The sequence below is a fragment of the Scleropages formosus genome, chromosome 9, assembly GCF_900964775.1.
Source record: "Scleropages formosus chromosome 9, fSclFor1.1, whole genome shotgun sequence".
NCBI classification, from domain to species: domain Eukaryota; kingdom Metazoa; phylum Chordata; class Actinopteri; order Osteoglossiformes; family Osteoglossidae; genus Scleropages; species Scleropages formosus.
In genome coordinates, this window is record NC_041814.1 from 18,328,258 (window position 1) to 18,342,129 (window position 13,872).

Here is a 13,872-nt window from a genome sequence, read left to right on the forward strand (position 1 = left end):
ATTATTCCAGTTATTTGAAGGCCTACAGCTAACCCGGCAGAGTAAGAAATAAAATACATAAGACGCTATAACTATAACTTTTTGACACGTGTCATTAGAAGAGATAATAAAGCTCCATGATCCATTCCATAAAACAAAGTACCGTTATTCTAGTTGCGGTCATGTCATATGCAGCGGTGGTTTTGCAAATCTAGATTTAATATGTGGTACTTTAGTAATTCAAGCGGAATCTTTACTGTTTATTTTACAGAGCTACTAATTATACACATCCACTTACCTTCTGCTGAATTGTGAAGAGAAAAATTAAGAGAAAACAGGTCGCATTCCGTTCCGTCAGCGCATTGATTGTGCACTTTGGGATGGGACGTCTGAAGGAGGGGCTACAAGTTTGCTGTTTATATGCAAAAAAAATAAATCTACATGTACATTGACCATAATGCACCGTAACGTTGATTTCAAAAGTAGAAATACCGAAATCTGGTGCTGACCTCTTCAAATGTTCTCGAATAATTTGATAACTTTCAATCAGTTCGATGCCGCAATGCTAACTTGAGTCCACTAGAGGGCGGTCAAAGTGCATCTTCCAAATAATATAACCACACTATCGTGTGGTCATACTAATTTATTCTTCAAATGTACCTCAACAACAACAAATACCAACTGCCTAATGTAAAGTGTAAATTTACATATATATATACTCCATTTTATAGATACATAAAATTTGTAATTATTACAACTTAGCATTTTGCTAATATTCTTTTTTTATTTTTTCACATTTTCTTATCTTTAGTTGCACATATTGGTTGCTGTAATAAAACTACATGAGGAGAAACAGTCTGTGTTGACCTCTTACTGGCAACTTCTGTCCTCTTGGAGTATTGCAGGTTTGAGAAGACACATGAAGTGGTGTCTTGTCAAGACTCATGATGCAAGGCGAGGATACTCTCGATGAAGCAATTTGGAGTTGAGGGAGAGTAGTTCAAGTTCAAGTTGTTTTTATTGTCATTCCTCTATACAGCTTGTGTACAGCGGAACGAAATGTCGTTTCTCCGGAGACCACGGTGCAACACAGAATAGAGCGCAAGACAGTAAATAAATACACAGGACAGGATGTGGACGCGGGTACGGCTGCGAGCTGTAGGCAGTTGTGGTGTAGTGTAGTGCTGGGTTAATTGAGTAGAGGACACCAGAGCCTGTGGCCGGAGTTGCCAGCTTGTGTCTTCGCATCATCTTGGATCTGTGGTTGTGCCAAAGTGTTGCAGTCGGGGTTATATTTGTATCAGGGTAAGACATCTCTGAGGTCCACAGTGTCACTTGGCAAATGTCACTTCTTACAGTACAATTCAATTAGATCCTATGACATACCAAATGTAGTGATATGTGCTATTATCCAGGTAACTGCATCAAAGACTGCTCAGCAAGAATGAATACAGAATGCATGGTACAAGGTTGAAGGTTACATATACACATCACATTCACACACACACTTTGAAACCTCATTGTAAAACTTTTCTTCAGCAGAATGTTATAAACTAAAATTTAAAATGGCTAAAATGAAGAGCACTATGGTCTGGAAACAGTGATTCGATATCCTCTCCACTGTATGGCCCGAGGAGGGTATAGACATGGGGTAGGAGCAGGTATCAGTCTCTTTTTTTTTTTTACTGTGGAGGTCCACACATTCTGAATCCGCGCTGCTGCTCTCCTATGTGATGTTTGACGTGACATTATTACCAGAACCCTCACGTGACGTTCTGTTCATAAGTAAAAAATAAATAAATAAATAAATAATATCGCCTTGTATAAAGGGGGGGGGGGGGGGGGAGAGTTGGCAACACGGCGGGCAGGTGGCTTCTGTGCCTACATGACGGAAAAAACGTAGGCTCTCGGTCATGACCCCTCCCATTGCAGGTGTCTTTTTTTTTTCCTTTTTTTTTTTTTGGTTAGAGTTTAAAAGGCGCGCACCTCATTCACAACTTCAGAAGTAGCTGGTGGTGGAAGAAGAAGAGGAGGAGAAGATAAACTAGGACTTGCGGCACTTCCACAAGACACTGGGATGATCAGAACCGTCTCTTTTGTGGCGCTCCTCTTACTCTCACTGGGCTCTTTGCTCTGCGAAGCCGCGGGTGAGACGTTTTCACTCTTCACTTTAGTTTACTGAATTCAGTTGAGCTGTAGTGTGGTTTCGTTGTGCCTCTAAAACAGTATCGATTCGAATTGAACAAAAAAAGGCTTGTCATCATGCCATGGTTATGATAAAGTAACTGTGAGTGTGATGCAAATAGCTACGTGTGTTAACGCAGTCAGTGTGTGTGTGACGTGCGCGTTGCAGGCGACCCATGCTGTTCCCAGCCGTGCCAGAACCGCGGCGTGTGCACGTCCGGAGGAGGCGACCAGTACGAGTGCGACTGCACGCGGACCGGCTACTACGGGCAGAACTGCAGCACCCGTAAGCGCGCGCACCCCCCGCCCCGCCCCCGTCCTCGGCGCGCGGAGAAGCGCACATTAATTTACGCTTTTCTCCACTCTATGTGGTGTTACCAGCCCACACATCTTATTCACCACGGTGACTTACACTGCTAGATACACTACTTACACTGGATCACTCATCCATACATCAGTGGAACACACTCTCTCTGTTACTCACATGCTTATTATGGGTGACTTAGTCATCAGTGTACTGGAACACACAGATGAGTATTTTGACTCTGGAGGGAAACCAGAGCACCCAGAGGAAGCCCACACAGACATGGGAGAAGATGTAAACTCCACGCAGACTGAGTGGGGATCAAACCCACGTTCTCTCACACGGCCCAGATGCTGTGAAACAGCAGTGCTACTCGCTGTGCCACCCTGCTGCCACACTTAATTCATACTCTCTATTTGTGGGGGACATTGATGTCACCTTCGGGTCATACGGTAATGGAGCTGTGCGGTTAAGTAAAGTGACTTTTTTTTTTTTTTTTTTTTTTCCAACAGCTGAATTCTTCACATGGATCACGACTTCGCTGAAACCGACTCCCAACACGGTGCACTACATCCTCACACACTTCAGAGGCTTCTGGAATATTGTCAACAACATTCCCTTTCTGAGGGACAGCGTTATGCGATATGTGTTGATATGTAAGTACAAAGGAATTCGTGTGTCTCTCTACTTTCTTGCTGCCATATTTCAGTGAGAATCGAATGCATGGAAAATGGCGTATATGTGGAAAACTAATTGCGTGCAACAACGTTTCTTTTGATGCCACAGCCAGATCTCATTTGATAGATAGCCCTCCTACATTCAACTCAGATTATGGTTACAAAAGCTGGGAAGCGTATTCGAACCTCTCCTATTACACAAGAACCCTTCCTCCAGTGCCCAAGGATTGCCCAACACCTATGGGAGTTGCAGGTGAGCGCATCGCAAACCGGTTTTTTAAGATTTTTTGTTTTTTTTGAAAGCCTCTTGGCGCTATCTCTCTTCCATTACATCAGATATCTTTCAAGAAGTTTCCCTGAAGCAACTCTCTTCAAGGCAAACAAATGTGTTGCTTTGGATTTCCCCTGAAAGAGACCTTTGTTATAAAGGAATTTGATGTGCAGAGCTGAGCATGAATTGCAGATTGCAGGCATGAATTGTAATATATTATGTTTGAATGATGTATTTTATTCTAATAAAATAATTGTGTTTTTGTCTCTATGTTTCTCCGCCAGGGAAGGAAGCCCTGCCTGATGCTAAGCTAGTGGTGGAGAAGTTTCTTTTGAGAAGCAAGTTCATCCCAGACCCACAGGGCACAAGCCTCATGTTTGCCTTCTTTGCTCAGCATTTCACTCATCAGTTCTTTAAATCTGACCTGAAGAAGGGGGCTGCTTTCACCAGATCTTTAGGGCATGGGGTAAGCACCACTAAAACCATTGAAAACCTTTGAACATTCCTGTGACATCATTAAAAACATGTGAAATCTTGAGATGTTCTGACTTATTAATTTGGATTGTAGGTGGACTTAAACCACATTTATGGAGAAACGTTGGAGAAGCAACACAAGCTTAGGCTTTTCAAAGATGGCAAGCTAAAGTATCAGGTACTTATTCCAGAATAAAATTATGATCTGTTATTAATGTGTGGTGGTTTAATTATACAAAAATTTTTAGCCTCAAATTTGTAATCTCCTTGTTTCTGTGAATTATTTAATGTTCAAGTTTTTCTTATTTTTTTTTCCACATAATGGGAAGTGTGCAGACTTCTGACAGTTTTTGCTCCTGTGTCCATAGGTACTGAATGGGGAGATTTATCCTCCAACAGTAAAGGATGTCCAAGTGGAGATGCACTATCCTCCTCATGTTCCTGAGGAGCACCGTTTTGCAGTGGGTCATGAAGCCTTTGGCCTGGTCCCAGGACTTATGATGTATGCCACAATCTGGCTGCGGGAGCACAATCGAGTCTGTGATGTGCTGAAGCAGGAGCATCCCGGCTGGGATGATGAGCGCATTTTCCAGACCACGAGGCTCATTCTAATTGGTGAGGGGATGGTACAGAAAATCCTCTTGGCTTACCTCACAGGTTGTCTATAATGACTATATTTCTACTGATCTTTCTGTGAGGGGAATTCTATCTTTGTCATTTTTTTATTATTGTTATTTGTGCAGGGGGGCAACTGGAAAGTTCCAGACTGAGGTCTAATCATGTTTTTCACTTTTCTCCACAGGCGAGACCATCAAGATTGTGATTGAGGATTATGTGCAGCACCTGAGTGGCTACCACTTCAAGCTTAAGTTTGACCCTGAGTTGCTCTTCAACCAGCGCTTCCAGTATCAGAACCGAATCTCATCTGAATTCAACACTCTTTACCACTGGCACCCCTTGATGCCAGATGAGTTCCACATCGAGGGCCAGGTGTACAACTACCAGCAGTTCCTCTTTAACAACTCCATCGTGTTAGAACATGGCATCAACAACCTAGTGGAATCCTTCAGCAAGCAGATTGCAGGCAGGGTAAGAACAGAGCAGAGCCAGAAATGCTGTTCAACTGGAGTGATGTTAAGGGGAGCCGGAGAATTGTTCTCCAGCAGGACATTAATCACATACTTTCACTCTTCATTGAACAGGTTGCGGGTGGTCATAACGTGCCGGCAGCTGTGGCTATGGTGGCTACAAAGTCAGTTGAGCACAGCCGGGAGATGCGTTATCAGTCCCTGAATAACTACAGAAAGCGCTTCAATATGAGGCCTTATACATCTTTTGAAGAATTAACAGGTGAGTAGCTAAATTTAATCTTTTTTTTTTTTTTTTTTTTGTGGGAGGAGTTTCATTTTTCTTGTCAAATTAGGTTTTGCTGTACTGAATAATGTTACAGCATAATGAACTACATTGTAAATAGCATGCATCTTTTTTCTCCTATAAATCATTCACGTTATGTTCATCTTTAGTTCAATGGTTGCATGTGCAAATAATGAGAAAGTGAGATAAATATACAGACTTTATAGAATGAATAACTGAATGATATTGCCATCAAGATAGTGAAGTTTGTTTGAAAATGCCACCATTATTAAATGCTTTTCTTGTGCCCGTTTTGCAGGAGATAAAAAGATGGCATCGGAGCTAGAGGAATTATACGGCGATATTGATGCGATGGAGCTGTATCCTGGTCTTCTTGTGGAGAAGCCAAGACCCAACGCCATCTTTGGAGAGACCATGGTAGAAATGGGAGCTCCCTATTCACTGAAAGGACTGATGGGAAATGCTATATGCTCTCCAGAGTATTGGAAGCCAAGCACCTTCGGTGGGAATGTCGGGTTTGAAATTATCAAAACAGCATCGCTGAAAAAGCTGGTTTGTAACAATGTTAAGGGACCTTGCCCAGTGGCATCCTTTCAAGTGCCTGATATGAAAAACACTGTGTCAACCATAATCAACTCCAGTACAGCACATTCTGCACAAAGTGACTTAAAACCAACTGTCATACTGAAAGAACGAACATCTGAGCTGTAACGCTAACAAATGAACACTTACCGCTTGGGAAAAATATTTATTTATTATTTATTTATTTATTAACTAATTTTATTTATTTATGTATTTATTTATTTAATAGGTTATATGTGATCAAGACATCAGAATATGTTTTATTGTATTGTAATGTTACATGACATTTAGCATGTGCACCTTTTTTTCTTCTAGAAGTCTCAAATTTAATCAATATTTAAAATGTACATCAACTGGATGCTGAATATGTATTTGTTAGTTTGAGAAAATTAGATTTAAGTTCTTTTTAACAACACTGATCTTTTTGTCAGATTACAATTACATTTTTCTTAAAGTGCTGTGAAAAAGTCAGGTTGGAGAGTTTTGTTATGTTCCTTAGCCTGAGGAAAAACCTACAATGTCTAACCAAGACATGTTAGCTTCACATTTTGTCTGCTTGGTCTCAGGCAGGGGTCCATGCAAAACACACTCCATCCCAGGTGAATACTTGAACTGAATATAAGTTTATGATGTAGAAGTAAGTGTGTCTATGCAAATACTGTCTAGAAACACTACATGAATTGGTACAATTTTATGAGAACATCCTCTTTTGTACAGTTCTTTGCAAGTTTTGCTTTATTTTTGACAGTGTTATTTTGATACTTGAACTTATCACTGAATTAAAATATTTGTACAAAAAGAACACGCTGTTTGCTCTTCAGTATATTTTTGACCCTTCTCGTAAAGACACAATGTCAGTTGAATTTTGCCAAAGATACTTAACATACTAAAAACATTTCTTACGCTTAGGGTGGCAACAAAATAAACTTTTTTTTTTTTTTTTTTTTTTTTTTTTTTTTTTGAGAAAATACTGAACGCTTAAATGGGCCTTGTCCTGAAAAGGTGTTTTTTTTTTTTGTTTTTACATGTTTGTTCAAATTACTCAGGCTGCATATAACAGGGTTTGAACTTCTAATGTCTAAGGCAAAAAGTACATTAGTGGGTAAAAATGAAACACTTTTGATTTCTGTTTTTAAGAATGCCCTAAAGACATATGTGAAGTTGAGCAGTGGAAAATTCCAATGTCCTCAGTAACCACTGTAAATTTCTTCTGGTTATACCTTTGGACCTGATGTCACATGAAAGAACAAAACCTTTTTCTAAATTTCCACTGAATTCATGTTTGCATATAAGCATACTTGAGAGTTGTACTTTTTTATATTACCTGTCAGAGGCTGCCCAAACATGTAGCAAAGCACAGTAAATGAGGTAATGCCTGGCAGAACTGAAACTCAAAATTATTGTAATAAATATCCTAGAATGAGCTGTGCAAATAAGAGTTTTATTGTAGCACAAGTCTGAAAATATTCATTTCAGAATATGGAGCTGCTTTATTTGACTCCTATTTTAATGTAAGGGGTGTTGAACTAAGAGTGTCCCCATTCAACTTTTATTAGTCCTGGAGTTGACAGGACTAATGTTAAAGCTTAATCCATGAAAAATTTTTCACTATACAAGTGAACAGTATGAGACAACTGCTCAGTCAAGTAATTGTGTTGATCTTAAAGTTTTATTTTCTTTTAAAAGCATTACAGTATTGTCCTATTCAGAGCTCTCCATTTCGCAGAGGAATAATTGATCAGTTCTCTGATCAAATCAATTATCAATACTAATGCTGGCTAACACCTGAAACTGAGTTTTAAGCAGTTACAGCCTTTGATTATGATCTTAAGCATTTAATGAAATAAATAGATGCAGTTTTGCTTGCTGCACTGCAGTAACCAGGCAAGGTAATAGGGTTAACTGTTCATACAGTGTAAAAAACTGATGTGCACACCTACACTTTCTACTTCTGTTCAGCTAGATTTAGTTATCAAAGAAATTTCAGGGATGATGTGCTGGGTATGACTAGCAATAAAATGGAATTATTAAAATCAGAAATGCAAAAATAATACATATACTTTCACACCATCAGTCTGCATCCTGACTCCAAAGGGATAAAAAAGGGTTCAGTCTCAAGCAAGCCAAGCAAGACAAAAAAAACTGGCAAAAGCATGAATGAAAGAGAAATGGCACTGCAGGAATGCTGATGTGCTTCCCAGCACAACATCTTTGTGACAACACAGTTTCTCCACAGCCGGGGAGGCACTAAAGTTTCCGAGACCAAACAGTAGATAGTTTTGCCAGTTTCAGACTGACATCATCCTCCCACCCCACTTCCCTGCACAAATTCAATGCAATTACTTTGGCAAACATACCTCCCTCTTTAACATTTGCTGCCTTCATTACTGTGAAAATATACATTAATAATTAATTCATTGTAAACTGACCCTTTTATCCAAAGCAGTTCACAGTTCTGAACTCATTTATACAGCTGGGTATTTTTACTGGAGCAATTTAGAGTGACCCAGGAGCACTAAATCAGTAGGAGAGAGGGAAAGGCTGAACCTGCAATATTTGGGTTAAAATCCAGTGCTTTGAAAGCTACACAACTTGCTGTATTTCATAGTTTGTAAGATGTAGTGAAAAGTGTTAATGTTATGTAAAAATTAGGAAAAAACACTAAAAACTTGTTTAATGGGGATGCTGAGAATGTTTTCATTATGATAGCCTTGTAATCTAAATAGAGAAGCGCATGGTATACATTTACGATACCATATTACGCTGGTCTCTTTTAAATCTGTAATCGGTCATTTTTGTGAGGTCCAGTTCAGCCCAACGTGCAGAAGCCCACGAGAAGAACAGAGGAACGGATGCCTTTGTTTGTGAAAGAGTGACTAAGTATGAATGGCCAATTAGCAGACCTCACTGGAGAATCATGAAAACTGCCACTGAAGTTCCAGTCTTCCAGCAAAGCCTTGTTTGTTGAAGTGATTTGGGAAGACATGGTTCACACTCTTCTTTGAAAACTAATCAGAGCACATAACTTGGCCTTCCAAGCTTTGAATTATTCACGGCTGGTCACAGGAGCTGCTACTGACATGCTGCCAGGCTTCATCTGGAACCACACGTCTCCAAGCTCAAAGCAGACAATCTGTAGAAAAGCGGAGTGTTTCAGCAAATCTTAGATCGGGGGCTCATTCCATACACTGTGGAGTGCTATGGGATAAATGCCCAGGAGGAACTGTTCAATAAGACAGCAATTTTGCTGAAGAAAATCCCCTATGAAACCTTTGGATTTTTTGCCTGCACTGCACAGACTGGGAATGCCTACTATGTGAACAATGCAATGAAGCGGAAATGATGTCTACTGTTAATAATGAATTGTATTTAGGGCTTTCTGCTACGCCATGTTACGCATGGCTTACATGCACTACACACGCACTCCTATTTTGATGGCTCTTCCCCATTCCTTGAAGAAAACAGCACATCTCTATGGCGAGGGGAGATCTTATCAGATCTTTTTCGAGATCTCTACCAATACAGTATATAGTAGAAACACTGAAGTAACTTTGTTTCCACTGAAGCGACATCACATTACTGTCACGTTCACGCCCACAGCCCAATTTCACATAAATGTTTTTCATGGAGATTTTTTGGCAGCCGTGCAAGGCAACTGACTCGCACTTTGTTTGCACAGCTTTCCTGGATAACTCAGTGACAGGATTGTTCAGAATTATGTTCTTACTCTTCAGTTACGATAAATCTTCAGACAGTTTACTGTGGAACTATTCTACATTATGGCAGTTTTTAGAGAAATCTGAAATCTAAGACCAAAGCTGAGCTGTTTCCTTAGCGTTATTAATCATTATTTTTTGTTTCTTAGTGATATCATTTTAAATCACATCTAACTAATGGGGGGGATTGCTAGTCAGACGTGTAATGCTTCATTTTCTAAATGAATAGTTCTTGGTACAGACAGTCACCTGAAATGTGGAAGTATAAATTATGCCAACTGTAAATCACTCTGGAAATTACCTTTGGCAGTAGTTCATACTAACATTTAATCTTTTACATCCTCTTCAGTGACCTGCAACATAAACAATGTTGAGTATCTCATCCTGAATACAATGAAGACTTGCTACTTCCTTAAATGATAATTACTGACAGATCATAATTATAAAATGTGCTCCAAGAATGAGTGATCAGGGCATGTCTTGCATCTGAAAATCTGAATGTTACAGTTAGGAAACATTTGCTAGTGAGCTTTAACCGGTGTCACTGTCATCTCTGAGCAGAAGATCATTCACAGACTGTATTATATCTGTAATTAGACATCTGGCACAGTGGATAGCAAAGTGGTTAGACCTGTCACCTTACAATGGGAAGACCCAAAATGAATGGCTGAAATCTTTGCTCCATATCTAATGTTCTTCATTAAGGTACTCACTGAATTGCTCCAATAAAAACTGTCCTCTGGGGACACACCCAGTACAGGACACCAGTCCACTGCAAAGCAACCCAAGCAGGGCTCAAACCCCAGACCCTCCACACAGCAGGCCTTGGCAAAACCCACTGCGCCATCTCACCCCCCTTGTACTTTTTGACTTGTATCCACAAATTTTCACACGTAGGAGGCAGCTTGGGTTCCACATTTTAACAACAGGGTCCCAAGAGGGCTTCTGCTGTGGAGCCAAGGTAATTGACCTGAATCGCTCCACTAAAATATCCAGCTGTGAACTGATGAACGTATAAGTTGTCTTGGACAAAAGCATCTTTCAGTGGTCAAGAATAATTTCACTTACGGTGAAAGTCTCAACATCTGAAATATTGTATACTCACCTTACTTACTCGCACCTGCATCACTGCGCCACACCTAGAATCTCATTTTACACCTATCTCAATCTGTCTACACATTACGCACATTAGAAATATTTCTCAGGACCCTGCCCATTGCTCACACACATACTACTGCACATCATATTGACGTGAGAAAAGCCTTGATATGCATACCGCTGGAAAAAAAAAAACTTTGCTGAGACATTCCACTGTCATCAGTTAGTGTCACGTTTAATGACTCAACGATTACATTAACACATAAGAGACGTGACAATATTTTCGGTGCCACTCCTTTTGTTTGCACACACTGCATAGAATTGTCACGTCCGACGAGTAATAACCCATGCAACAAGAGGCGTAACTCTGTCGCATCAGCCCAAACCCGCACACCTGTTCATAATCTCATACTCAACAGCTGTAAAAGTAACAAAGAACATAGCCAAGGTTGCGTATTATTAATCAGTGCCCTACTGCCTTTCTTGCGATAGCCTAGCAACCCTTCTTTATTCACTGATTTCCCTCAAGTCCTGTCCCGTGGGCGTTAGTGTTCGAGTCCTGAGTGCAGTCTAGTCTGAGCTATTCTGTAGGCCTGTCCAGTTCCTGTGTTCCAGTCCTCTATTTTGTGATGCCCCAGCAATGTGTTTCATTTGCAAAAATATCACGTCCGTGTTTTTGTTTTATGTTGATTATACCACACATGCACTGTATCTTTCGGTTTGCACTGTGCACTTAGAAAAACACTCTGTATGTGGGGCCATTATACTTTACGTCTGAGCCCAGACTTCACAGCAATACGCATCCGAGATGGACTCACGTCCGGATGCACACAATAGAAGAATCCACCACCAAACCCAGTTTTCTGCCCTCGATCGATCCAGGCGAGAAAATGTGGACAGAACCACCAACCCCCCCTCACGAACTCCCAGGCAAAAAAGTGCAATATCTACACATATTGCTATGACAAAACCCCTCCCAACAGTGGCCTTTCTCACAATCCTCCCCAGGTATTGTTGTTGGCTAAGTTATCATCGGGTATTCATTCACTGGAGTTAAGCTGTTTGTGGACAGTGGTGCTGCTGGGAACTTCCACCTTACAGAGCCAGTCCCTGGTTTCCCCTCCTCCACCTCTAGATGTGGATGGTTCTCCTGTGAAGCAAGTCAAAACCCTTCTGGAATTTAAACAGCATGTTGGCACAATTTATTACTTGGTAGATTGGGAGGGGTATGGACCTGAGGAGCAATCATGGGTGCCTGCGCGTGATATCTTGGACACAACCATTATTGATGATATTGACATATTAATAGATATTAGATTTTCGTTAAAATAGTTTGTCCAGATATTAGTTAAAATAGCAATTGAGAGTAAGTGATATTTCCTTCTCAAGGGCACAACAGTTGAAACGATGTTTGAAACCAGGGATCTTGAGATAAGACAACAGCTCTAACCATTACACCCTTCCTGCAACAAATATACTTTAGGTTTTTTTCCAAATTATACTTGTTGAATACTGTCATTTATTTGCCTGTATTTGATACCTTTGTTGGAAAGCATTAAAACTTTGAAGGTCTTATAATTGTTCCCAAACTGGTTTTTTGTGTACTGGCTTGGGAAGCTGAGTAATCAGCTCTAATTAAGGTTTTTGGCAGGTCTCTCTCTCTTCCTGAGTTTCTATACAGTTTGTCAATCTTACAGCATTAGATTTTTCTATTATGTTCTACTGGGGGGGCTCTCATCCTGGACAGTCACCAATATTCTTTTCCTAGAGTTCAAATAGCAGTTTACTTCATCTTATGGTTTGAATCTGTGTGAAATATAAAGTACACACTGGCATATCCTTGACTAAAACATGCAAATGTTTTGGTCAAAAGACAGTGCAGAAAAATTATCTCATTTTAATGTGCTTTAAACAAAAAGAGACCGCTTCCTTTCAAAGCCACTGGAGCATCTCCAAATGAATACACCAACAAAAATGATAATAGAGCAGCTTCTAAAAGACTGGTGTTACAAGGATTATTGTCATTCGTAGTGGTGTGGGAGTAACTGGCTCCTAGACATCATTTAGGAACTGATTTACTTCATGATTCATCGAAATTAATAGCCTAACGCCCACAAACATCATTATTCCCTCCGTAATTCAAGTTGTCACATGGATAGTTTTACTGTTTTGTTTTGAACATACATAGACAATGCAAAATGTCACTGATTAACATTAGGCATTAGCTGTGAATACAAAAACTAGCTGCATATTGCATAATTTGGGAAGGAATTCTGTAGTCAGTGTTTGGGTTCCATGGCTGTGTGAATGGCTACTGTGATGTGTTTTTTTTTCTTCATTATAGCTTCTCTATAGTTATTTGATTGATTGTGTCTCCAGGGTTATTTGTCTGTTTCATTTTACAGTCATTTAGAAAAGTAATATCCATACATTCGAAATGCTATTGCACAATACAGTGGAGGAACCTGTCTGGTTGCAATCCATTAGTTTGAATACATTCTATTGGTCTCCCACAGCAGAGGGAAATCCCTGGTCTCATTATTAAACCTTACATTACCATTTGCGTATTATGTTTCATGTTAGAGGATCGTAGCTACAGTTCGTTGTGATTCCGGTAAGTTTAACTGTTGCTACTACTATATCCCGATGCACATTCCTCTTGTATAGTTGTACAGTTAGACAGAAGCAATCGGTTGTGTGTTTGTGCAGTTGTTGGTTGGATTTATTTATTTATTAAGTTATTTAATTGAACGGGGGGCGCAGTGGCACAGTGGGTTAGACCGGGTCCTGCTCTCCGGTGGGTCTGGGGTTCGAGTCCCGCTTGGGGTGCCTTGCGACAGACTAGCATCCTGTCCTGGGTGTGTCCCCTCCCCCTCCAGCCTTATGCCCTGTGTTGCCAGGTTAGGCTCTGGCTCCCCGTGACCCCAAATGGGACAAGCGGTTCAGAAAGTGTGTGTGTGTTCAGTTGAATTGGCAGCTTGTTAGGTTGCGTGCAAAGGTAAAAATACTGTATCCTGTTTTGTGGAGTGGGCATGACTCTGTCGACTGGATTAATTGTGTCTGTTGTTTTCGTTTCCATTGTAGTAGTAGTTTTGATTTCGATTAGGACTCGCAGCTGACATGGATTAGCCTGGTTCAAACAGCAGCTGGTGACCCACAGCGACAGCTTCTTGGCGCGAAGACTCGTCGTGCAAAGACAAGGGAGTCTACCTG

The 13,872-nt window shown here is 40.5% G+C and overlaps 1 protein-coding gene across 1 annotated transcript; it reads left to right on the forward strand.

The window, feature by feature from the left end:
• The first annotated feature begins 1,971 nt into the window (after nucleotides 1–1,971).
• Nucleotides 1,972–6,138, forward strand: ptgs2b (prostaglandin-endoperoxide synthase 2b). The gene is made up of 10 exons (XM_018753818.1): nucleotides 1,972–2,126; nucleotides 2,333–2,449; nucleotides 2,980–3,123; nucleotides 3,254–3,397; nucleotides 3,700–3,881; nucleotides 3,984–4,067; nucleotides 4,258–4,504; nucleotides 4,692–4,978; nucleotides 5,092–5,239; nucleotides 5,562–6,138. Exons 1-10 carry the CDS (start codon nucleotides 2,057–2,059, stop codon nucleotides 5,972–5,974), a joined length of 1,836 nt encoding a protein of 611 aa, XP_018609334.1. The 5' UTR covers nucleotides 1,972–2,056; the 3' UTR covers nucleotides 5,975–6,138.
• Nucleotides 6,139–13,872: the final 7,734 nt, after the last annotated feature.